General features: G+C 48.2%; 1 protein-coding gene across 1 annotated transcript in view; it reads right to left on the reverse strand.

Moving 5' to 3' along the window:
• Positions 1-1,353: 1,353 nt before the first annotated feature.
• Positions 1,354-27,371, reverse strand: part of LOC124552679 (carbonic anhydrase 2-like) — a 208,128-nt gene continuing 182,110 nt past the window's right edge. The window contains exons 8-9 of the mRNA XM_047127001.1: positions 21,570-21,800; positions 1,354-1,458 (exon numbers count right to left, since the gene is read on the reverse strand). Coding sequence (XP_046982957.1) covers positions 1,354-1,458; positions 21,570-21,800 — 336 coding nt within the window. The remainder of the gene's footprint in view (positions 1,459-21,569; positions 21,801-27,371) is intronic.

A 27,371-nucleotide genomic window follows, 5' to 3' on the forward strand; every position in this document is an offset into this window, starting at 1 on the left:
TTATTAAAATGTTTTGAATTAAAATTTAAGATAGCAACAGCTTTTCAAAAGTCTACTTTAAATACGTTAGTGTGAAGAACTTCCAGAAAGAAAATCACACTGCTACTTTGTTCTTATTTAGAGTTATGTGTACCTACACTGTGCATAAATAATTAACATGCTTGATTTCACCTGCAATACAAACTACAAAAGTGTGGAACCAAAAACGTTCCCAAAAGATCTGATACTAAGCATTACATGAGCTTGCAATTCTTATTCTTTGCGCTAAATTGCTTAGGAAAATGACAAATTTTTCAAGATTTCCTCTCGTGTTCACGAATCAGTCTCCTTATTTACTGAATGCAGTAGTTATACTAAGGACATAGTTGTGGGGTGAGTCTGCCTAACCAACCACGATCAACAATCCCAAATTTTTGACAATGCTTGGGACAAGCATCTAACAGAGGCCTTGTTGAGAGCAGGAGATAAGCAGATGTAGAGACCCCAGACTACATCACACATGGGTGCAGGTGTTCTGTCGAGTGGCTGCCGCAAACCTTGTCCAGACCAAGTCTGAGAGGGAATAGGTGTCTCTCGTCTAGTCAGGTCGGTAAATGTTGGTGGTGCCACCTCCATTCAGCGGCTGCTAAGGTCAGGCCAGCTGCTGAAAAGGCCCAACGTCATTTCACATCAGGAGAAGAGAGGTGATAGTGCAAATGTCGAGCAGCTCCAGCGCAGGCATTGAGATTCGGCCTGAAGTCATGGGTGATGGCGTGCTCATTTAGAGGCTGCAGCTACCACTCATCAGTTCAGGTCTGCAGCCACAGGTGACAGTGCATTCATTTAACTGCTGCAGAGGTCTGGTATGCGCAGACAAGAATTATGCCGATCTTGTTGAAATGGTGCTAGGTCTTCTTGCCTGGTTATATCAGTTCAGATCGCGAGATGTTTGTGGTGGAACCACGACTGAGCTGGCACCAGCTGCCTCTGGTTAGGTCAGGTCAGAAGACGTTGGTGACAGCCCCACTGTTCAGCTGGCTCCAGCCACCTCTGGCCGTGTTGGGTCAGAAGATGTTGGTGACAGTCCAGCCAGCACCAAGTGCCACTGGCTGGCTTGGGCCAGAAGATGTTGGCAGCACTAACATTGAACTGGCACCAGCAACCTCTGGCTGGGTCAGGTGAGAAGACGTTGGTAACAGTCCTGCTGCTGAGTTGGCATCAAGTGGCTCTGGCCAGGTCAGGTCAGGTGAGAAGACGTTGGTGACAGTCCTGCTGTTGAGTCAGCACCAGATGCCTCTGGGCAGGGCAGGTCAGAAGACGTTGGCAACAGTCCTGCCATCGAGCTGGCACCAGGCGCCTCTGGTCGGATCGGCCTCAGAAGACATTGGTGACAGTCCGGCCATTGAGTGGCTGCAGGGGCCTCCAGTTGCGCACTAGCGGTTTGCCCTTGTCGTTCTGTAGGCGTGACAGTAGCAAAAGCTGCAACACAACAATAAGATAAATGAAACTTCTATCTTCTTCAGTTTCATTAGTGGCATGAAAAGGTTTCTAACTCTCAAGGCAAGAGCTTGTGCGCATTAGATTCGTACATGCACAGCTAGGTCTTCATGAAGTTTAAACTGTCATCTCGAAAAAGTAAAGTTACACTGTTAATTTGTTTGTAGGTACAAATTGAAATCGTCAGATCACAGTGCCATAGCTGGCCACTAGAGGAATGGAAACAATACGATGTAGGCATAGGTGTTCTCAGGAGGTGTTGGTGGAGGGAGGAAGGGGCGAGGGAGGAAGGGGCGCTGGAGGGAGGGAGGGAGGGAGGGGCGAGGGAGGGAGGGAGTAAGGGGCGAGGGAGGGAGGGAGGGAGGGAGGGAGTAAGGGGCGAAGGAGGGAGGGAGGGAGGGAGTAGGGGGCGAGGGTGGGAGGGAGGGATGAAGGGGCGAGGGAGGGAGGTAGGGATGAAGGGGCGAGGGAGGGAGGGAAGAAGGGGCGAGGGAGCGAGGGAGGGAGGGAGGAAGGGGCGAGGGTGGGAGGGAGGGAGTAAGTGGTGAGGGAGGCAGGGAGGGAGTAAGGGGCGAGGGAGGGAGGGAGGGATTAAGGGGCGAGGGTGGGAGGGAGGGATGAAGGGGTGAGGGAGGGAGGTAGGGATGAAGGGGCGAGGGAGGGAGGGAGGGAGGAAGGGGTGAGGGAGCGAGGGAGGGAGGGAGGAAGGGGCGAGGGTGGGAGGGAGGGAGGAAGGGGCGAGGGAGGGAGGGAGGGAGGGAGTAAGTGGCGAGAGACGGAGGGAAGGAGCAAGGGGCGAGGGTGGGAGGGAGGGATGAAGGGGTGAGGGAGGGAGGTAGGGATGAAGGGGCGAGGGAGGGAGGGAGGAAGGGGCGAGGGAGCGAGGGAGGGAGGGAGGAAGGGGCGAGGGAGCGAGGGAGGGAGGGAGGAAGGGGCGAGGGAGGGAGGGAGGGAGGGAGGAAGGGGCGAGGGTGGGAGGGAGGGAGTAAGTGGTGAGGGAGGCAGGGAGGGAGTAAGGGGCGAGGGAGGGAGGGAGGGATTAAGGGGCGAGGGTGGGAGGGAGGGATGAAGGGGTGAGGGAGGGAGGTAGGGATGAAGGGGCGAGGGAGGGAGGGAGGAAGGGGCGAGGGAGCGAGGGAGGGAGGGAGGAAGGGGCGAGGGTGGGAGGGAGGAAGGAAGGGGCGAGGGAGGGAGGGAGGGAGGGAGTAAGTGGCGAGGGAGGGAAGGAAGGAGTAAGGGGCGAGGGTGGGAGGGAGGGATGATGGGGTGAGGGAGGGAGGTAGGGATGAAGGGGCGAGGGAGGGAGGGAGGAAGGGGCGAGGGAGCGAGGGAGGGAGGGAGGAAGGGGCGAGGGTGGGAGGGAGGGAGGAAGTGGCGAGGGAGGGAGGGAGGGAGGGAGGGAGGGAGTAAGTGGCGAGGGAGGGAGGGAGGGAGTAAGGGGCGAGGGTGGGAGGGAGGGATGAAGGGGTGAGGGAGGGAGGTAGGGATGAAGGGGTGAGGGTGGGAGGGAGGAAGGGGCGAGGGAGCGAGGGAGGGAGGGAGGAAGGGGCGAGGGAGGGAGGGAGGGAGGAAGGGGCGAGGGAGGGAGGGAGGGGGTAAGTGGCGAGGGAGGGAGGGAGGGAGTAAGGGGCGAGAGAGGGAGGGAGTAAGGGGTGAGGGAGGGAGGGAGGGAGTAAGGGGCGAGGGAGGGAGGGGTGAAGGGGCGTGGGAGGGAGGGAGGGAGTAAGTGGTGAGGGAGGCAGGGAGGGAGTAAGTGGTGAGGGAGGGAGGGAGGGAGTAAGGGGCGAGGGAGGGAGGGAAGGAGTAAGGGGCGAGGGTGGGAGGGAGGGATGAAGGGGTGAGGGAGGGAGGTAGGGATGAAGGGGCGAGGGAGGGAGGGAGGAAGGGGCGAGGGAGGGAGGGAGGGAGGAAGGGGCGAAGGAGGAAGGGGCGAGGGAGGAAGGGGCGAGGGAGGGACGTATGAAGGGACGAGGGAGGGAGGGAGGGGTGAGGGAGGGAGGGAGGGAGGGAGGGAAGGAGGGCGGCGGTCACTTGCTCCCCTCTCTCCAGAGATCTGGAGTACACAGGCTTTATTCATTATCAACGGAAAATGCTTCTGTCAGAACACAAAAGTGGTCAGTATGTTCTTGTTGCAAATAGTGACCGAGGGCTGTTTTCTTTCAATTGTAACTATTCACGATCTCTGAACGTGCAGCCATGTACAAAATTTTGCGCTTCTTGCAAAGACTGCTAGAAAAGTGGAAACAGTTAGCTTGGTCTGCCTTGCTTACAAAAATTTTGGCATGCGATCATATTAGCGTTCTTAACACAGAACATTCTAAACTCTTTCCCCGAGTCCCTATTTGTAGTTAAGGTTGTATACTCAGCAGATCCCTCACTGTCACTGTCTATATAAGAGTACGTCTTTCTTCCATTGTCTCCTTTTTCTCCCATTGGTTTGCAATATATCCTATTGCCACAGTCTCCTGTCTCACTTACACTGTTTTCTTTCTCACTGCCACGGGCTCCTCCATACCACAGCAGCTCAAAAATTTGTGGGGCGGGGGGGGGGGGGGGAGGGGGGGAGAGGCGGGCTCCAACTTACATTTTCCCCTATCCTTTTATGTTTAAATTTTAGGACTATGATGGTCCAAACCCCCCAAGATTACGTATGATCTCTACTCGTCTGTATTTTTCATTTGCACCATCTACTCTCCCTTTTGCTCCCATTGCTACTATTTCCATCCGCCTCTTTCTCTTTTACTGCCACTTCTCTCACTGACTATCAATATCTTCTCTTTGTTTAGCTCCCACTGCTTTGGTCTTCATCCATCTCTCTCTTTCACTGCCACTTTCTCTCTCCCACTGGCACTGTCTCCTCTCTCTTCCAACATCACTGTGTCTCTGATACTCTCTTCCAGCACAAAAAAGCGTGAATATGTTCGCATGCCAAAAATTTTGGTGAGGAAGTCAGTATGAGGGTTGACAAAATTGATTCTGCACTTTTCTGTTGGCCTTTTCAAGAACAACACGCCAGCTATTTTTGTGCTCCGACAGAAGCATTTTTCTGCTGATTGCCTTATTTCTCTGCTGCGGCAGGGTGAGTTGCTTATGTAAACCCAGTCCTATGGCTCAGTAGAGTTTTGAAAGTTTATTTATACACACACCAAGAAAAGTTTTGCGTCACTCCTGTTACCAGAACTCCTGAAGATAGACGTTGACTGTGGATATTGTATCACAGACATAGTCCCTTTGACTGTTCAGAGATGTCACTAAACCAGCTCAAAGATGTGAACAATCATGCATGAGCAGCGCCTATTAGACGGAGGGGGTCCGACAGTCGATCAGTTCCAGTCATTCCACCAGGAAGGACGTACACGGCTCGTGTTGTCTGTAGTTGAACCATGCCTAGACGGTCAATACTGCGGATCGATCACGTCCGCATTGTTACTTTGTGCCAGGAAGGGCTCTCAACAAGGGAAGTGTCAAGGCGTCTCGGAGTGAACCAAAGCGATGTTGTTCGGACATGGAGGAGACACAGAGAGACAGGAACTGTCGATGACATGCCTCGCTCAGCCCGCCCAAAGACTACTACTGTAGTGGATGACCGCTACCTATGGATTATGGCTCGGAGGAACCCTGACAGCAACGCCACCATGTCGAATAATGCTTTTCACGCAGTCACAGGACGTCGTGTAACGACTCAAACTGTGCGCCGTAGGCTGTATGATGTGCAACTTCACACCCGACGGCGACGTCCATCTTTGCAACCACGACACCATGAAGCGCGATATTGATTGTCCCAACCACATGCCGAATGGACCGCTCAGAATTGGCATCACGTTCTCTTCACCGATGAGTGTCGCATATGCTCTCAACCAGATAATCGTCGGAGACGTGTTTGGAGGCAACCCGGTCAGGCTGAACGCCTTAGACACACTGTCCAGCGAGTGCAGCAAGGTTTTGGGGTGGCATTATGTGGGGCTGACGTACGCCGCTGGTGGTTATGGAAGGTGCCGTAACGGCTGTACGGTACGTGAATGCCATCCTCCGACCGACAGTGCAACCTTATCGGCAGCATATTGGCGGGGCATTCGTCTTCATGGACGACAATTCGCGCTCCCACCGTGCACATCTTGCAAATGACTTCCTTCAGGATAATGACATCGCTCGACTAGAGCGGCCAGCATGTTTTCCAGACATGATCCGTATCGAAGATGAGGAGTGGGACAATCTGGACCAACAGTGCCTTGATGAACTTGTGGACAGTATGTCACGACGAATACAGACATGCATCAAAGCAAGAGGACGTGATACTGGGTATTAGAGGTACCGGTGTGTACAGCAATCTGGGACACCACCTCTGAAGGTCTCGCTGTATGGTGTTACAATATGCAGTGCATGGTATTCATGAGCAATAAAAACGGCGGAAATGATGTTTATGTTGATCTGTAGTCCAATTATCTGTACAGGTTCTGGAACTCACGGAACCGAGGTGATGCAAAACTTTTTTTTTATTTGTGTATATTTCGATACATTAATATACTTTGACACATATAAACAACAAACAAGGTTAACATAAAATCGTTTGCTTACATTTTTTTCTGGATACTTTGGTCATCCATCGCATTCCATCAGAGACGCGCTGTTTGGTATTAGTAATAATGTTAACAGAAATACTTTACCGAATTTGCAGTCTTTCCAGTGTTACATAATTTTTTGGCAGTCATGTTAAGTTCTTTGCAGACATGTTGAGACCGTCTTTATCACATTTTTGTTGCATATTTGTGTAGACATGAAGTTTTCCTCACACAGAGACGCCACGTCATGAAGTTTTGATGGTGAAAATAAGCTGACTGGAAACATAGTTTGGTGACCTCAGAAACCTTGTCATGCCCTTAGTACCCTTGCCATTTGTTCGCTATGTTAGTTAAAGCTACATTTAGGCTTCAGACCGAATGTTACGTGCAGATTGTATGGTACTTTTGAACCACTGAATCTTGGTAATGGATAATGATATCGAGAAAAATTTCAAATTATAGATGTGGCCATCTCCACAACTGGTTGTTTTGTACAGGATTTGCCTTTGGCGTACGGAATGCGGAATGTGGACATTCGGATGAGCGTAAGTACTTGAGTTACACAACTGGCCATTAAAATTGATACACTACGAAGATGACGTGCTACAGACGCGAAATTTAACCGACAGGAAGAAGATGCTGTGATATGCAAATGATTAGCTTTTCAGAGCATTCACACAAGGTTTGTGCCGGTGGCGACACCTACAACGTGCTGACATGAGGAAAGTTTCCAACCAATTTCTCATACACAAACAGCAGTTGACCAGTGTTGCCTGGTGAAACGTTGTTGTGATGCCTCGTGTGAGGAGGAGAAATGCGAACCATCACGTTTCCGACTTTGATAAAGGTCGGATTGTAGCCTATCGTGATTGCGGTTTATCGTATCGCGACATTGCTGATCGCGTTGGTCGAGATCCAATGACTGTTAGCAGAATATGGAATCGGTGGGTTCAGGAGGGTAATACGGAACGCCGTGCTGGATCCCAAGAGCATTCGTATCACTAGCAGTCGAGATGACAGGCATCTTATCCGCATGGCTGTAACGGATCGCGCAGCCATGTCTCGATCCCTGAGCCAACAGATCGGGACGTATGCAAGACAACAATCATCTGCACAACGTTTGCAGCAGCATGGACTATCAGCTCGGAGACCGTGGCTGCGGTTAAGGCCGGTTCCCACTAGAGCGCGGCAGCGCGGCGTGCGGCAACGGCAGCGGCAAGCGTTTTCCGCTTTGACGCGGCGGCTCGCGGAATTGGCGTTCCCACCTGGAAGCGGCAGCCGCTAGCGGTAGCCAATGACGGACAGCCACTGAGGTACGGGCTGGGACCCACCGAAACGACCGGTGTGTTTGAATAACTATATCTTACACCTAAATCAAGGAAAGACGAAGTTGGGTGATGACATACCAATTTTTCATTTTCTGTACAATGTACTCTTTCACATATTTCATTATTCGTGTTTTCTCATTTCAACATACACAGATTTCATGACTACCGTTCATGATTGTTCACTATCTCCTAACACATTGAAACAATGTACGGTAAAAGAGATTATTCAGATAGTTAAGCGAGACAAAAATTTAAAGTGTGATACGGTAGCAGGTACACGAAATCACTAAAAACACAAAGGCTTGGGGGAAGGGATGAAAGTGGAAGCCACCTGATAGAATTTCGCACAGAGCATAATGTAATCATCGCCAGCACCTTGCTTAAGAATCATGAAAGAATAATACATACTTGGAACAAAGTTTTCGAAACCAGATTTTAAATTATAAGATATTTCCTGGTGCAGACGCAAACCTACAATAATTTATTGGTTACGAGCTGCGGTTTACAACTAAAGAGACAGTAAACGGTAGCAAATTAAGGAAATGGAACTTGAATACGTCAAGACCCACAGTTTTTCGATAATCTTAAAGTTACCGTAATGCAACGACTCACTGAAACAGAGAAAGGAATCCGCTAGAATACGAATGGATATCTTTGAGAGAAAAAGTGGTGAATGCAGCAGAGTATGTGGACGGGAAGAAGGTACAGTAGAAATCGTTAGATAAAACGTGATATATTAAATTTGACACGAGGGAAATATATAAAAATGCAGCAAATAAAGTAGGCCATGGGAAATAGAAATGTCTAAAAATGACGTTGACAGAAAGTCCGAAATTGCAAAGCAATTTTGCACTTGGAAAACAGGGGAATGAAAATGAGAAAGAACAAAGAAAACTTTGCTCAAAGGAGAAGCAACTGTCAAGGACTCATCTGGCAAGCCAGAACTAAGCAAATAAGAGAAGGCTAGAAAGTGGAAGGAATATGTAGAGAGGAGAGGGGGAGGGGTTGTACAAACTAACATAAGCACAATGTTAGATTCCCGTGAAATGTCTGAACATGCAAGGCAATACTGATCCTACCACTTAGTTAAGTAGACACAGTGAAGAACTGCGAAACTGTGTTTATAGCATTTGCATGTTTAGAGAAAGATTTTGACAATCTTAATTAAAACATTATTTGAAGCTCTAAAACATAGGGCCACAAGATTATCTACAACTTGTACAGAAACCAAATTGCATTTCTAAGACTTCAGTGACTTGCAAGGGAAGCAGTAATTGAGAAGGCAGAAGTAGAGAGAATATAAAATAAAGACTGTGAATAGCAACAAAAGCGTTCTGAAAAAGAAAATTTGTTCACATCGAATATAAATTCTAAGGATTGGGTACAATTTTACAGAGGTATTTGTGTGGAGTGCAGCCTTGTATGTAAGTGAAACGTGGGCTATGAACAGTTCTGTCAAGAAGACAATGGACGCTTTCAAAACGTGGTGATCAATAAGAATGCTGAAGATTAGATATGAGGATCGTGTAACTAAAGAAGAGGTACAGAATTAAATAGAGCAGGAAGAGGAAGAGGAAATTACGGCACAACTTTGACTACAAGAGGGGTAAGTTGACAGGACATATTATGAGGCGTCAAAGAGTGAGGACAAAGGGGTTGGGTGATAGTATTCTGATAATAATCATCTGTTGAAATGCTATTCTGCTATTTTATCGATTAATGTAAGCAGTGAATTTACTATTCCATGCACTTCTCCACAAAACATTTAAACCAAAACTGAAATCAGCTGAACACCAAATCTTTCAACCACTGTCTGACAACTACAGCATTCTCTTTCAACTTTCTATAACTATCACTGGCTTGCCACACACACATAAAGATATAAGGAGGACAGAAATAAACAAACATTAGTTTTCAGCATATAATTCTTTAGATTGGCAACATGCACATAAACAAACCAAACAGGAAGGGACATGAGGTGAACACACTGTAGTTATGACTTCAAATCAGTGTTTTCGGTAAAATGTCTACAGCTAGTGACAGAAGAAAAAAGAGCGAACATGGAAATGTGCTTATGTTCCATAATCTAAGTTTTAGTTCAACCTCCAGCATGTGACCAGGTGAGGGGAAATGCAGATGTCCGCCAAAAACTCGATTCACTGTAAGTAATCAGTTACGTAAAAAAAAGATGTGAACTGTTTTATAATCTGCAAGTATCACATATCAAAACAAAACTGAATCCTTCTAGATTCCACCGAAGATGCCTTAAAGTAAAAGGCGAAACGCGTCTTGAACCAATAAAGTACACTGGATAAAGAAAAAAACGTTTGTTACTTCCAAAGGAAATAATCAATAGCTGTAGATAATTAGCAAATTACATCTTATGACATACCAGCAAATTAGTCTCGGTTTAAGTTCTCATTACACATGCTATTAAATGCTGTTTAAAAAAATTCATCTATCCCTTCCGAAAAAACTCTAGAGTCTTTCATATCTTGGTAGTTAAACAGATTTTGGATATTTATCATGCGACGAAATACCTGAGTTTTTACAAGTTATCGTTTGCAAAAAAACACGTTTCGATTTCTTGAACCGTTTACGAAATTTGCGGTTGATACAACCACATGGTTTACGACGAGCAGGACGAAGTACCGGTCGCGTCGCCGAGCAACCCGCGTGCGGTCACGGCATAGCCCGTCCGCCGACATATCAGACAATATCTCGAGAACGGTGATAGCTATCGATCTGCTCTCAGCTTTAAAAACAATTTCGATATGTTGACTAAATTTCATACGCAACAATGTATTACCTAAAATGAACTGTACGCAAATTCCACGCAATGCGTTTTTACCTCTGCACACTCATTAAAATTTCGTGTAAAGGTTTACGTAAATGAGATACAGCAAGTAACCACGACGAATAACGAAAAGAAATTCGGTCCTTTATCGAGAGAAGATATCAGGCTGTAACATGCCCAAGTATCAAATTTTTCTACCGAATAGTTTCCTTGGAATCGGATGATAAGTATTTCATAGCTGCCGCCGCGTCCGCGCCAGCGGTTCGGCGAAAGTTCGTGTGGCCCGGGAGTCCATACCTGACGTCACGCTCAGCGCGTTCTGTGATTGGTGGCGCGCACCTGGAGCGCGGCACGCGGCAGCGGAAGCGGTTCGACATGGTCAAACCGCGACGCAGAGCCCGCCGCGCCTTGCCGCTGACGCCATTTCCATGGCAACCACGCCGCTGACGCGCCGTTTTGACGCGCGGCAGCCCTAGTGGGAACCGGCCTTTACCCTCGACGCTGCATCATAGACAGGAGCGCCTCCGATGGTGTATTCGACGACGAACTTGGGTGCACGAATGGCAAAACGTCATTTTTTCTGATGAATCCAGGTTCTGTTTACAGCGTCGTGATCGTCGCATCCGTGTTCGCTGACATCGCCTGTATTCGTCATCGCCATACTGACGTATCACCCGGCGTGATGGTATGGGGTGCCATTGGTTACACGTCTCGGGCACCTCTTGTTCGCATTGACGGCACTCTGAACAGTGGACGTTGCGTTTCAGATGTGTGACGACCCGTGGCTCTACCATTCATTCGATCCCTGCGAAACCCTACATTTCAGCAGGATAATGCACGACCGCATGTTGCAGGTCCTGTACGGGCGTTTCCGAATACAGAAAATGTTCGACTGCTGCCCTGGCTAGCACATTCTCCAGATCTCTCACCAAGTGAAAACGTCTGGTCAATGGTGGCCGAGTAACTGGCTCGTCACAATACTCTCGATGAACTGTGGTATCGTGTTGAAGCTGCATGGACAGCTGTACCTGTACACGGAATCCAAACTCTGTTTGACTTAATGCCCAGGTGTATCAACGCCGTTCTTACGGCCAGAGGTGGTTGTTCAAGGTACTGATTTCTGAGGATCTATGCATCCACATTGCGTGAAAATGAAATCACTTGTCAGTTCTAGTATAATATATTTGTCCAATGAATATCCGTTTATCATCTGCATTTCTTCTTGGTGTAGCAGTTTTAATGGCCAGCAGTGTAAGTAACCAAAAAAATGTAAAAAACTGCCTGGAGGTTTATTTCAGTACATCTAGCCTAAGGATACAGGGATACAGCTGCGGCTAGTGGGGAGCCACCGACAACTAGATTGATGGAGCATGGCGCCCGAATAAGGAGAAACAGGGAGATACGTGTGAGCTGGTCAGCGTTGGGGGCGCCCCAGTGGTGTTAGTGTGTCCTCTCTAGTCCTTGCTGGGACCACCACGTGATTACATTAGATTAGATTAATACTAGTTCCATGGATCATGACTACGATATTTCCTAATGATGTGGAAAGAGTCAAATTTTCCAATACTTGACATAATTAAGTTAATTTAACAACATAATTAAGTCAATGTAACAACTTTTTTTTTCTTAATTTATATCTAAAAATTCCTCTATGGAGTAGAAGGAGTTGTCATTCAGAAATTCTTTTAATTTCTTCTTAAATACTTGTTGGTTATGTGTCAGACTTTTGATACTATTTGGTAAGTGACCAAAACTTTAAGTCACTATAATTCACCCCTTTATGTGCCAAAGTTAGATTTAATCTTGAATAGTGAAGATCATCCTTTCTCCTAGTATTGTAGTTATGCACACTGCTATTACTTTTGAATTGGGTTTGGTTCTTAATAACAAATTTCATAAGAGAGTATATATACTGAGGAGCTACTGTGAATATCCCTAAATCCTTAAATAAATGTCTGCAGGATGATCTTGGGTGGACTCCAGCTATTATTCTGATTACACGCTTTTGTGCAATAAGTACTTTATTCCTCAGTGATGAGTTACCCCAAAATATGATGCCATATGCAAGCAATGAGTGAAAATAGGCGTAGTAAGCTAATTTACTAAGATGTTTGTCACCAAAATTTGCAATGACCCTTACTGCATAAGTAGCTGAACTCAAACGTTTCAGCAGATCATCAATGTGTTTCTTCCAATTTAATCTCTCATCAGTGGACACACCTAAAAATTTTGAATATTCTACCTTAGCTATATGCTTCTGATTAAGGTCTATATTTATTAATGGCGTCATACCATTTACTGTACGGAACTGCATGTAATGTGTCTTATCAAAATTCAATGAGAGCCCATTTACAAGGAACCACTTAGTAATTTTCTGAAAGACATTATTGACAATTTCATCAGTTAATTCTTGTTTGTCAGGTGTGATTACTATACTTGTATCATCAGCAAATAGAACTAACTTTGCTTCTTCATGAATATTGAGTAGCAAGTCATTAATATATATTAAGAACAACAAAGGACCCAAGACCAACCCTTGTGGAACCCCTTTCTTGATAGTTCCCCAGTTTGAGGAATGTGCTGATCTTTGCATATTATGAGAACTGCTTCGTAGCTCTCTGACTGGCTGCTGGGGGGCACTGTGCAAAACGTGGCCAGTTAGAGACGCTTTTGCGAAGCGTCACCCCGTCAGCAGGACTCACTGTGAGGGCGTTATTCACACTGACTGAGCGTTGGTAGGCGGCGAAAGCCAGTGTCATCCGGTGCCGCAGCCGTTCAGATCCAGCCACGACCTTACAGTGAAACAGCAGTTCGGCTGTATCGGAACAAAAAAGTGGTAACACAAAAGGACTTAGTTACTAAAAAATTCTTCTCTTCAGTTTGTCAATCCACTCTGCACACTTTTAGCACTCATAGATCACGGTTTTTCGGGCGTATCTTGATAACGGATACACATCTTCAAAAATAGAGAACGGCGTTTACAGATGTATCTCGCAAGAATCTCTAGTTAAAATATGAGCCATTTGCTATGGTCAATTATTTAGAAAATTGCGGCCCGCGGTGCGAAAACAGCCAAGAAGAGTTTTCTTTTGTTGTTTTCTGCACAATTACAGTAACTCTGAACCTCTGGATCTCGCTAGCATATAATGATACCGAAAAAAGTTTCGAAATTCTCCAGGAATATCATCTTACGTAAAAGTTTGCTGCATGTCGTTAAGTGCCCGTGTTCGCAAATACTGGATGAATACAGAGTGGATGATTTGCACGCAGTCAGTTAAACTTGCCTCTAGACATACACACAGTTTGTAACTGTAACGCTTATATTACTGTCTTAAAACTTTAGGATAAGACTGTACCTTTCAATGAGTAGATAGCGACAGCATTTTAAATTGAAAATCGAAGTTTTCTTGCCCCTGGAAGCCGTTAGAAAGGCAACCTGCTGTTTAGTAATATATTGTAAATATGTAATTTTTAATCTGATATACTAATTTCTACATGGAGAATAATATCAAGTTACTGATTTTTTAAAACATATACTAAGTTGTTCATAGCGATGTTTACAAATCGCACTTAATGTCTTACTGATTCCAATTCTTCTAAGTTTTTTAATCTGATTATCTCGTTAAGCCTTATATTGTATAACAAAATTTTATACAATAGACAATAATACTTAGATCCTGCCTTATAGCCTTTCAGATCGAAAACTTCCCTGAAATGCCACTGCCGTTTGTTAGTTCCTATAAAATTTCCGCTGGTAGTGCACCACCACAGGTTGTGGTTTTCGGAGGCCACAGATCTTAATTACGGCTCAGTATAAAATCTGTAGGTTATCTTCAATAGCTTTACTACAAAATACATTAAAAGATACTGAAATTTTCTTACAGTACAAAAAAAGATCGGTCAGTATTCAAATGGCTCTGAGCACTATGGAACTTAACGTCTGACGTCATCAGTCCCCTAGAACTTAGAACTACTTAAACCTAACTAACCTAAGGACGCCACACGCATCCATGCCCGAGGCAAGCTTCGAAACTGACCGTAACAGTCCCGCGGTTCCAGACTGAAGCGCCTAGAACTGCCCGGCCACCGCGGCCGGCTCGGTCAGTATTACTCAATGAACAAATATATTTGAAAGACAGATTTTTTTCGATCTTAATTTTATTTTTAATAATTAACAGCTTCAGTTGCACCGTTTAACTAGAATTTACCTACGTTTCAGTCGGGATAACCTAACCTTCGAGCCGGCCGCTGTGACCGCGCGGTTCGAGACGCTACAGCTACGGCCGCAGGTTCGAATCGTGCCTCGGGCATGGATGTGTGTGATGTCCTTAGGTTAGTTAGGTTTAAGTTCTAGGGGACTGATGACCTCAGATGTTAAGTCTCATAGTGCTCAGAGCCATTTTGATTTTTGAAATATTTTTAGACTTGTATTTAACCCTCAATGTAGAATTTTTTCAGAAACTAGTGTTTGTAATTAAATTCAAAACAGTGACTACACATAATCCTGTGGGCTTCGTAAAGGTGTCTATATTAGTGGTGATACTGGACAATGGTTACATAAGTTTTCTGCAGTGCACCGTACGGCACTGAATGGCGACATGCATCCAACGCGAATATGCAGTGCGGCAGCGGCACAGCTTGTGTGACGGCTGCCGAGAAGTCGTCCGCGTCACTACGTAACCTGCGGCGTCCTGCAGTCCCTCTGTGGTGTACACAAACTCCTGCAGAGGCCAGATCTCTAACGTGCTCACTGACGCTTTCGACCTTATGTTGTATAAATATTCTAACTGTATAACATACAGGGTGTTACAAAAAGGTACGGCCAAACTTTCAGGAAACATTCCTCACACACAAAGAAAGAAAATATGTTATGTGGACATGTGTCCGGAAACGCTTACTTTCCATGTTAAAGCTCATTTTATTACTTCTCTTCAAATCACATTAATCATGAAATGGAAACACACAGCAACAGAACGTACCAGCGTGACTTCAAACACTTTGTTACAGGAAATGTTCAAAATGTCCTCCGTTAGCGAGGATACATGCATCCACCCTCCGTCGCATGGAATCCCTGATGCGCTGATGCAGCCCTGGAGAATGGCGTATTGTATCACAGCTGTCCACAATACGAGCACGAAGAGTCTCTACATTTGGTACCGGGGTTGCGTAGACAAGAGCTTTCAAATGGCCTCGTAAATGAAAGTCAAGAGGGTTGAGGTCAGGAGAGCGTGGAGGCCACGGAATTGGTCCGCCTCTACCAATCCATCGGTCACCGACTCTGTTGTTGAGAAGCGTACGAATACTTCGACCTTCCCACGCCCGGGTTCCCGGGTTCGATTCCCGGCGGGGTCAGGGATTTTCTCTGCCTCGTGATGGCTGGGTGTTGTGTGATGTCCTCAGGTTAGTTAGGTTTAAGTAGTTCTAAGTTCTAGGGGACTGATGACCATAGATGTTAAGTCCCATAGTGCTCAGAGCCATTTGAACCAATACTTCGACTGACATGTGCAGGAGCTCCATCGTGCGTGAACCACATGTTGTGTCGTACTTGTAAAGGCACATGTTCAACATTACCTTCCTTCAATTGGGCCAACCGGCGGTGAATCGAGGAAGTATAGTACATACTGACGAAACTAAAATGAGCTCTAACATGGAAAGCAAGCGTTTCCGGACACATGTCCACATAACATCTTTTCTTTATTTGTGTGTGAGGAATGTTTCCCGAAAGTTTGGCCGTACCTTTTTGTAACACCCTGTATACACTGTTATTTAAGTATAAGTTACATTATATGATTTTTTCCTGTCTTTGACAGTACCTGGATCACTGTTTATATTCGCGAATGTGTCGCAGCTGGTGAAACGCTATAGCCTATTGTCTATATGGTGTCACCGCCAGACACGATACTTGCTGGGTGGTAGCCATTAAATCGGCCGCGGTCCGTTAGTATACGTCGGACCCGCGTGTCGCCACTATCAGTGATTGCAGACCGAGCGCCGCCACACGGCAGGTCTAGTCTAGAGAGACTCCCTAGCACTCGCCCCAGTTGTACAGCCGACTTTGCTAGCGATGGTTCACTGTCTACATACGCTCTCATTTGCAGAGACGACAGTTTAGGATAGCCTTCAGCTACATCATTTTCTACGACCTAGCAAGGCACCATATTCAGTTACTATGAATGTATTCTGAACAGATAATATTGTGAATCATGTACCGTCAAGAGCGACGTTCATCATTAATGGATTACAGTAATGTATGAAACTAATTACGTCCGCTTTGTGAATTCTAATTCCTTGTCGTGTTCCAGACCTCACGTCAGTATAGTCCTTCCCTCCTCATGCCAGCATGCGTGAGCTAAAACGCGTGCATTTCGGCCTCCGCTCGTAACACGGTGTTGGCTCTTCTGCTAATACAAAAGGCAACATATGGCGTCTGGTGAGAAGGAAAGGGGCGGGGGTTCTGCTGTTTAACTCAGCGGCACCGCCACATAATCAGCAGTCGACATCAGTGGGTAGCATCCACAGTTCCTGGTCCGTGGCATCGTCTCCACACGTCATCACTGGGTATAAAATCGTATAATTTATTTTTAACTTAATACTTATCACAAAACATGTTTCCCTGTGACGAAATACAGGGCTTTACAAATGATTGAAGCGATTTCATAAATTCACTGTAGCTCCATTCATTGACATATGGTCACGACACACTACAGATACGTAGAAAATCTCATAAAGTTTTGTTCGGCTGAAGCCGCACTTCAGGTTTCTGCCGCCAGAGCGCTCGAGAGCGCAGTGAGACGAAATGGCGACAGGAGCCGAGAAAGCGTATGTCGTGGTTGAAATGCACTCACATCAGTCAGTCATAACAGTGCAACGACACTTCAGGACGAAGTTCAACAAAGATCCACCAACTGCTAACTCCATTCGGCGATGGTATGCGCAGTTTAAAGCTTCTGGATGCCTCTGTAAGGGGAAATCAACGGGTCGGCCTGCAGTGAGCGAAGAAACGGTTGAACGCGTGCGGGCAAGTTTCACGCGTAGCCCGCGGAAGTCGACGAATAAAGCAAGCAGGGAGCTAAACGTACCACAGCCAACGGTTTGGAAAATCTTACGGAAAAGGCTAAAGCAGAAGCCTTACCGTTTACAATTGCTACAAGCCCTGACACTCGATGACAAAGTCAAACGCTTTGAATTTTCGGCGCGGTTGCAACAACTCATGGAAGAGGATACGTTCAGTGCGAAACTTGTTTGCAGTGATGAAGCAACATTATTTTTCTTAATGGTGAAGTGAACAGACACAATGTGCGAATCTGTGCGGTAGAGAATCCTCACGCATTCGTGCAGCAAATTTGCAATTCACCAAAAGTTAACGTGTTTTGTGCAATATCACGATTTAAAGAGTACGGCCCCTTTTTCTTCTGCGAGAAAAACGTTACAGGACACGTGTATCTGGACATGCTGGAAAATTGGCCCATGCCACAACTGTAGACCGACAGCGCCGACTTCATCTTTCAACAGGATGGTGCTCCACCGCACTTCTATCATGATGTTCGGCATTTCTTAAACAGGAGATTGGAAAACCGATGGATCGGTCGTGGTGGAGATCATGATCAGCAATTCATGTCATGGCCTCCATGCTCTCCCAACTTAACCCCATGCGATTTCTTTCTGTGGGGTTATGTGAAAGATTCAGTGTTTAAACCTCCTCTACCAAGAAACGTGCCAGAACTGTGAGCTCACATCAACGATGCTTTCGAACTCATTGATGGGGACATGCTGCGCCGATTGTGGGAGGAACTTGATTATCGGCTTGATGTCTGCTGAATCAGTAAAGGGGCACATATCGAACATTTGTGAATGCCTAAAAAACTTTTTGAGTTTTTGTATGTGTGTGCAAAGCATTGTGAAAAAATCTCAAATAATAAAGTTATTGTAGAGCTGTGAAATCGCTTCAATCATTTGTAATAACCCTGTACATCTCGGGTGAACAGCCTGGTATGGGTGTACATAGGACACAATATTTCGGCAGTGGATTACGTTGCCATCATCAGGTGCGCTGATGTACTGACCGGCGGTGGGCCGGCGCCAGGTATATATAGGACAATCCCCCTCCCGCCCCCCCCTCAGGCGCTTCCTATGAGTCGGTGCGGTCCAGGTACAGCGTCCGTTCTCCCGCCGTCTGAACGCTGTGCGTCCTAGGTCTTCTCGTTCAGGAGGGTCTGCCGGCACCGCTTTCGTTTTCTTCCCTCCTCCCCCGAAGTCGATACACTCTGGGAAAAATCCTTTTTCTTCTTAATCTGGGTGATCGCTGGTTCACACGCCTTGCGAAGGATGTAACTGGTGTCACGATTTAGATTTGTCAGAGTAAGGGACCCACAACTGTCCTATATATACATGGCGCCGGCCCACCGCCGGTCAGTACATCAGCACACCTGATGATGGCAACGTGGTCGATTGCCAAAATATTGATGCACACTCATACCAGGCTGTTCACCCGAGATTTATTTCGTCATAAAATACGCCTGGTGAAATTGAAGAATCACATGTTTCCCCGTATTCTGTTTAAGTTACGGAATGTGGGCCGAAAATGATCGACATTGGATCGAAACCTGCCACCACCTATGAATATAAGTGTTTCTATACGATCACGACTGTTGTGTACACTGAGCCCGGTGACGTTAATGTGACAACAGCCCGCGTTCGACGTCAACGTGCGAACACTCACAGGCGGCAGGTGGCAGCAGCAGCAACAGTGGAGGGTTTACAGAGCGTGCGGGCACCACGGGAAGCTGTGCAGTCGCTTTCGTAATGCAGAAAGGTAGCGACGTATCTGTATTCCAAAAGGGCACGGTCGTTGACTTTTGGGCCAAGGGTGGAAATACACTCCTGGAAATTGAAATAAGAACACCGTGAATTCATTGTCCCAGGAAGGGGAAACTTTATTGACACATTCCTGGGGTCAGATACATCACATGATCACACTGACAGAACCACAGGCACATAGACACAGGCAACAGAGCATGCACAATGTCGGCACTAGTACAGTGTATATCCACCTTTCGAAGCAATGCAGGCTGCTATTCTCCCATGGAGACGATCGTAGAGATGCTGGATGTAGTCCTGTGGAACGGCTTGCCATGCCATTTCCACCTGGCGCCTCAGTTGGACCAGCGTTCGTGCTGGACGTGCAGACCGTGTGAGACGACGCTTCATCCAGTCCCAAACATGCTCAATGGGGGACAGATCCGGAGATCTTGCTGGCCAGGGTAGTTGACTTACACCTTCTAGAGCACGTTGGGTGGCACGGGATACATGCGGACGTGCATTGTCCTGTTGGAACAGCAAGTTCCCTTGCCGGTCTAGGAATGGTAGAACGATGGGTTCGATGACGGTTTGGATGTACCGTGCACTATTCAGTGTCCCCTCGACGATCACCAGTGGTGTACGGCCAGTGTAGGAGATCGCTCCCCACACCATGATGCCGGGTGTTGGCCCTGTGTGCCTCGGTCGTATGCAGTCCTGATTGTGGCGCTCACCTGCACGGCGCCAAACACGCTTACGACCATCATTGGCACCAAGGCAGAAGCGACTCTCATCGCTGAAGACGACACGTCTCCATTCGTCCCTCCATTCACGCCTGTCGCGACACCACTGGAGGCGGGCTGCACGATGTTGGGGCGTGAGCGGAAGACGGCCTAACGGTGTGCGGGACCGTAGCCCAGCTTCATGGAGACGGTTGCGAATGGTCCTCGCTGATACCCCAGGAGCAACAGTGTCCCTAATTTGCTGCGAAGTGGCGGTGCGGTCCCCTACGGCACTGCGTACGATCATACGGTCTTGGCGTGCATCCGTGCGTCGCTGCGGTCCGGTCCCAGGTCGACAGGCACGTGCACCCTCCGCCGACCACTGGCGACAACATCGATGTACTGTGGAGACCTCACGTCCCACGTGTTGAGCAATTCGGCGGTACGTCCACCCGGCCTCCCGCATGCCCACTATACGCCCTCGCTCAAAGTCCGTCAACTGCACATACGGTTCACGTCCACGCTGTCGCGGCATGCTACCAGTGTTAAAGACTGCGATGGAGCTCCGTATACCACGGCAAACTGGCTGACACTGACGGCGGCGGTGCACAAATGCTGCGCAGCTAGCGCCATTCGACGGCCAACACCGCGGGTCCTGGTGTGTCCGCTGTGCCGTGCGTGTGATCATTGCTTGTACAGCCCTCTCGCAGTGTCCGGAGCAAGTATGGTGGGTCTGACACACCGGTGTCAATGTGTTCTTTTTTCCATTTCCAGGAGTGTATTTCCGAAATGCTAAGTTTCAAACTGTTCGCTTGCCACTGCGGTTAAAGTATACCACGCATGGTAAAATGGAACTATCTATAAAGGAGCCGAAGGCAAATGTGATGCACCACAGGCCACAGATGGAAGGGGCGAACGATGGCTGCGGAGATGTGTATCCGCGAACAGACGTCGAACTCTTGAGGAACTGACCATGTAGAGGCACCAAAGGTCTACCAACAGTCTCCCCTCGACGACCGCTCAGCGAACGTTCGTCCATGTGGACATCCGCAGCTGGAGCCCTGTTCACGCACACTTGCTGACTGCTGTTCATCGGCGCGTGGTTGGAACAGCAGCAGGATAGCTTTATCATACTCCCCCGGTCACCGAGCTCCCCGGATTTAATGTCTGCCGAGAATCTGTGCCGGCACCTCGAAGGGGTTGTTCGCGCCACGGATCCTGAAACGAGAAACCTAGCGCAACTAGCCACGGTACTGGAGTCACCACGTCTCCACATCCCTGTCGCTACCTTCCAGAACCTCACGAACACTCTTCCTGCATATCTCTCACCAGTTCTTGCTGTAAAAGGTGATTATTCAGGCTGGTATTCACATTAATGTGACTTGCCAGTGCAGTGAGTAGCAAGAGTACGCGTCTGTAATGGCTGCACGAGTAATGACGTTCGCTTTCGAATGTAACAAGTAACCAACACCGGTATATCTCGACAGTGGCGAATACAGACGGTGCAAAGTGTAGTCGTTAATTTTTTACGGCCTGGCGAACAGATACTGTGGAAAATGGAATCCATAGAGTGTATTTTTGCCAAGGGCCTTGCAGCAGTGGTAACATTGGTTTCCGTCAGATCACCGAAGTTCAGGGATGTCTGCCGAGCGCTGATGGCAAGCGGGGTGCACTCAGCCCTTGTGAAGCAGACCGAGCAGCTACTTGATCGAGAAGCAGCGGCTCCAGTCTCGTAAACGGACATACGGCCGGGAGAGCGATGTGGTCACCACACGCCCCTCCATGTTCGCATCCAGTGACGCCTATGGGTTGAGGGTGACACGGCGGCCGGTCGGTACCGTTGAGCCTTTTTTTTTGAGAGTGTATTTTTGGTGAGAGAGCGTGTGCTTACCTGCTGTCGGGAGACGGAGTGCACGTCCTTGGAGAGGACCCAGCGCACGACCTGGCTGCAGGGCGGCGTGGTGAGCGAGCCCTGGTAGAGCAGGAAGGACTTCTCGAAGGGGTGGGCGAGCCGCGACAGGCGCAGCGGCCGCGCCACCAGCCGCGACGTCTGCGGCCGCACCACGGCGGCCAGGTGGCGGGACACCAGCTGCTGCAGCGCCGCGCTGCCCGTCGCCGACGCCTGCAACGCGTCACACACAGCTACCCTCACGTCTAGGGCACCTCGGCAAGGAGGTCCGTACGGCTGCCTCCGTCGGAGGTTCGAGGCCTCCCTCGGGCATTGGCGTGCGTGTCGTCGTTAGCTAAGTTAGTGAGCCATACTAAAAATTGCATTTCGAAAAGCGCGCCGCAGCGCGTAAAGCAGTCGCCCTCTGTTGCTGGCGGTGGCGCCGCTGTGGCAGCCGCAGCTCTGGTGTCTCCCTCTGGTGGGAAAGAGGAAAGGATGCCTGTTCACGTGCATTTAAGGGGCGCTATGAGGTCGGCAGGAGGTCCCCCACACGCATCCTCTACGACCTCATCCCCTTCCCCCACCTTCTCCTTTTCCTCGAACACATCCGCACACTATACATTGTCCGCCGCCTTGATCCCCCTCACCCCCTGGTGTCTCACTTCGTCTCCACCCCCAACCAGTTGCAGCGCATTTACCGTTGTGTCCCGCCCTCTCTCCATCTCCACACCCTCCATCTCCTTTCCCAACGCAACTTCCACCGTCTACCCCTCCCGGATGATGAGCTTCGCCCTGACACCTACCCTTCCTACCAACTCTAACCCCCCCTTCCTGCCTCCTCCTCAGGGCTTCCTCTCCTCCCCCTCCCCCCTCCTGAGCGGCTTCCCCCTCCAGCTCCCCCTCCCTCTCCTGTGCTTCCCTTCAGTGTCCCTGCACTCCCTCCTGCCCTGTCTTCCCTCTTCCTCTCCTGCCCCACCAGTATCCTGCCTCTTAGTGTACCTGCTGGTGCTGCTACTCTCCATTGCTGCCCCTTACTCTCCCCTCCTGTCCATCCTCTCTGACCTTTCCCTCGGCAGGTCCCACCTGGCACTTTTATTCTTCATCACGTGTACTCCAAGTGGGTTTTAAGTGTGTTGTCCCAGAGTGTTTTTACTACTGTTGCCGACTTTTAACGTGTGCATGTCCATTCAGTGTCTTGTCTGAGTTTTGAAGAATCGCCAACTGTCTTTTTTAACTTTCTGGTGACTTTTTTTAACTGTCATCCATGAATGTCTCCATGTTAGTCTATATTTTTTACCTCCATTTTCTCCTGTTATTCTGCTTTAAGTTCCCCTTTATCGCCTTATGTATGTAACATTTTATTCCTATTTTGAGTTGTCCTGTCACTCGGCTGAAGAGCGGCGGATTGTGCCGCTGACAGCCCTCCCCTGCCCATATGGGCCAGGGGAATGAAATCACAATAAAGAAAGAAAAAAAAACTCGGCAGGAGGAATCTGTCAGTCAGTCTGTCAGTTGGAGGCAGTTGGTCAGCCAGGGCAGTCTGGCGGTTTGGGCGAGTCTGGTCACTTGGCCAGCGAAGTTAGTCTGTCCCTCGTCCACATTGGTGAGGCGGTTAGTGTCTGTCGGAGTGGTAGTATGTGTTAGGCCGCCAGTCTGCTCGAGTTTGCTCAGGCAATGGGCATTGGCGGTTGGAACGATCGGTTGGTCGGTCGAGCACTGGGACACAAGATGACTGGTCCATCTTGAGCGTCGGCGCGTGTGAGGTCGCCACGTGAGTCCAGTGGGTCGCGTCGTATAGCGAGGGGGAGTGGCTTCGCGACCGACACGAGAGCAGCAGGAGTCAACCCACGACGTCGGTCTGGCCCGTGCGAGCTGCGACGCCGTGAGACGGGAGATCGGCGCGCCTTCCTGCGTCCGTTGAAGCGGCTGGCAGCGGACGGTTCGGGAGAGCGTTTTGGGGGTGCTGCACCAGGTCTTCTCTAGAGAAATCGTTGTTATTAGAAGCTGAGTGATTACTGATATGTTGTTTCAGTTACTTGTTAAATTCTACTTGTGTTCTTGGTCAGTCTCTCGTCCCCAGCATGCTCGTTTGTCTCGTCCGCATTTGTTAGGCAGTTAGTGTCTGTCTGTCGGTCTGCCATACGTTAATAACTGCCTCTGTCATGTTTTTCGGATTCGGTGTTAACGAATTTATTGCTTAAAGGCCGAATTCTTGAAATATGTTTATCTTGCCTATCATCTTGCGATGCGGTATATGTGTAATGTAGAGCATGTTGTACATTTTATGTAAGTCTCCATTTTATGGGTTTTATTTAAATAGTCATTTTAGGTTATAAGCTTGCCATCCTTCCACCGTAAGAGTCCTTAAAAAAGAAGAACAAATTGCATTTTCGGTGGCAAATAATTTGAGGGTTGTTCCATTTCCATTCCTCTTACGCGGTGGATAGTTTACATGTTTGTGTGACTCGCTTCCCACGCCCGGGTTCCCGGGTTCGATTCCCGGTGGGGTCAGGGATTTTCTCTGCCTCGTGATGACTGGGTGTTGTGTGCTGTCCTTAGGTTAGTTAGGTTTAAGTGGTTCTAACTTCTAGGGGACTGATGACCATAGATGTTAAGTCACATAGTGCTCAGAGCCATTTGAACCATTTTTTTGTTTGTGTGAGTTGTTAAAAATATTGTTGTTTAAAGTAATCTGGTGTGTTGCAGATTTGCACCAGTGTACTCTTTCAGAGGTTGTTGTGAGCGGTCATGACTACGGCCGTGTTAAAATGGAGCAGGCAAGCTTCTCAGCCCGAAGGCTCCTACTGTTAATATTGTTCTTTGCCTCTAAATAAAATTGTTACTTGATATTTCGTTGGTGCTTTTCTGCTTATAATTGTAAATCTGATTTTGAAAAGGCTTTTAGGAATAAAATTCACATTTGTTACAAGTAATTTTCCATCAGTTACTTCCTGGCAACTACTTCCACGCTCACCTAGTGTCATTAAATGTGTCAATGTTCTTGATGAATCGCCAGTAAATAAAGTAATTTCTTTAAGAAAAGGTTTTGAAAGTAAATCACGGTTCAGTTAGATTAAGTGGTGCGTAAGAGCAGGGACCGATGACCTCAGCAGTTTGGTCCACAAATTTCGAAATTTCATCTCACACCCTGCTGCATTGTGAACAGCTCGACAATTGTATTCTCCTTCGCGTACTTGAAGTAGGTCGGAACAACAAACCGCCGAAAAATTGCTTCTGTCGGAGCACAAACAAGGTGAATACGTACTTACTGCCTCAGTCCTCACTCTGCCTTCCTCACCAAAAATTTTGACATGCGGACATATTCACGCTGTTTCAATACAGCAGAATCAAAATTTTGTTTTCCAGTTCCTCTTTTTCATACTCAGCATCTCCTTCTCTCCCCCACTGTCTACATATGACCCTCTCCCACAGATTTGCAGTGTATCCCTCAACCACTGTCTCTGCTCCCAGTTACACTGTCTACTTTTATCTTTCTTTCCCACTGCCACTGTCTCTACTGCACCTCAGCACGTCAAAAATTCTTGGCTGTCCAACTTTTTTTTCCCCCTATATCCACATTTTCCAATTTCTGTCCAAAATGCGCTCTCCCCTATACCTACGTTCGCCGGTCTGGGAGAGTTTACAACCCCCAAGACCATGTATCGTCTCCACTCATCGGTTTTTTCATTTCTCTCTTTTGCGCGCTGGCCGTGGTGGTCGAGCGGTTCTAGGCGCGTCAGTCCGGAACCGCGCTACTGCTACGGTCGCAGGTTCGAATCCTGCCTCGGGCATGGATGTGTGTGATGTTCTTAGGTTTAAGTAGTTCTAAGTTCTAGGGGACTGATGACCTCAGATGTTAAGTCCCACAGTGCTCAGAGCCATTTGAACCATTTTTCATCAGTCCCTAGACTTACACACTACTTAAATTGACTTATACTAAGAACAACACACACACACACACACACACACACACACACACACACACACACACACACACACACACACACACGCTCGTATGAGGACTCGAACCTCCGGTGTGAGTTGCCGCGCAATCCGTGACATGGCGCCTCAAACCGCGCGGTTACTCCGCACGGCCTGACAGCAGATTAACCTGCATGATTGCAGATGACCCTTGGGTCAGATGGAACATCAACACCGTGGAATGTTTCTTCTAACAATTTTCCTTGTGGATGGACCTATCTTTACAAACCGTGGAAAGCTGAGCCGTTGAGAAGCCATAGTGCCTGAGGAACGTTGAACATCAGAGGCAGTGGAGTGTGAAGGTTTGGTGCGTGCTTATTCGAGACTACAATTCTGATCCTTATTTCACTGAAGCAATCTTAAGGGGTAAAAGATACACACAGTTTCTTGCCGTAGCGTTACCGGCTCTCCTAGAGGAAGTACATCATATACGCGGACGAGTATGGTACCAGCAGGATGGGTGCACTTGTCTGTGTCTGGGAACGCGCTCGTCCACCTATTTTCTGGTCGCTGAATAGGAGGTTAAGGCGTTTTCAGTTAGTCTGGACGTTCGCCTGGTTTGAGGCCACTGCAGTTCTCTCTCTGGGGTAACCTCAAAAAAGATGAAGTCTATGCACAAGTTCCGACGACCAAACGGGATTTGGGCAGTATGAGCTATGATATCGAAAGATCTATTCAGTCTGCCCAGAAGTCCTTGCACCAGCGACTGCAAACGCGCGTACTGCAGTAGACACTGGGCATTCGACACCGCCGATGTTCGACGCCAAAGCGCGATAACTACTCACAGGCGGAAGGCGGCAGGTTTTGTGACGCTCCCAAACCCAAAGGTCCTCGGCGGTACTTTTGGGGCAGCCACCACAAATTGTATAAAGCGTGGGTAGTGACCAGGATGTAGCTATGCCTGTTGACCGAAAAATAATTAATGACAAGAATTGCGCCAGCTAGAATGAAGAGAGAACTTATCTTTATTTCTGACGAAACGTGCACCAGCAATACAAGTCCGAGTAATATCCAAGAGTAATCCGTGTACTGAGCCAAGTCGAATACAATAGCAAATATCACCGTGCAATGGCTCCGCTATAAACTCCACTGAAGGCCAGCGCTCCTCCTGATATGCAGAAGGCAGAGGGCGCTGCGGACCCGAGCTCAGCCATGGGGCGACCTCTTCCGTCGGCGGTAGCGCCCTGAGACGCCGACGGCCACGACAGGAACTGTGGCCAGCGATGTCACGGTCAAGGCTGGTTGGGTCCGTGGATACAACAGCAGGACTAACAGTTGAGAGGGGCGGTGGAGTGTTGGGGGGATGTGGAAAACAGTAATTGCTGTAATACGAAAATGGAGCGTTTTATCTGACAGTGCATTGGCTTTCGGGCCAAGAGTGGAAGAATTTCTAAACTGGCGAAGTTTGTAAACTGTTTCCGTGTCGCCATGGTTAAAGTGGTTGAAGTATACCATGCATGGCAAAATGGCGCAATCCAAAACTGGCGGAGAGGCAACTGTGCTGGACCACAGGCCGTAGATGTCACGGGCGAATTACGGCTGCGGACAAATGTACAGGGGCGAGTATATGTGCAACTGTTGCGCAGTTGCCCGCCCAGATCAACCAAGGCGCCACTAACAGTGTCTTCTCAACGAGCTAGCGAACGTTGCCGAGTACAGGCTTCGGGAACAGGCGCCCCGTTCGTGCACCCTTGGTGACTGCTGTTCATTGGTGACGAAGGCTGGACTTAAGCGGTCGGCACACGGACCGTGCATCCGAACGTTGAGCGTGCCGAGTTTCTGACGTCATAGCTTGGAATAGCGCGTTCGGGAGTCTTTCCGAGA

Source organism: Schistocerca americana, chromosome 10 (assembly GCF_021461395.2).
Source record: "Schistocerca americana isolate TAMUIC-IGC-003095 chromosome 10, iqSchAmer2.1, whole genome shotgun sequence".
Lineage (NCBI taxonomy): Eukaryota > Metazoa > Arthropoda > Insecta > Orthoptera > Acrididae > Schistocerca > Schistocerca americana.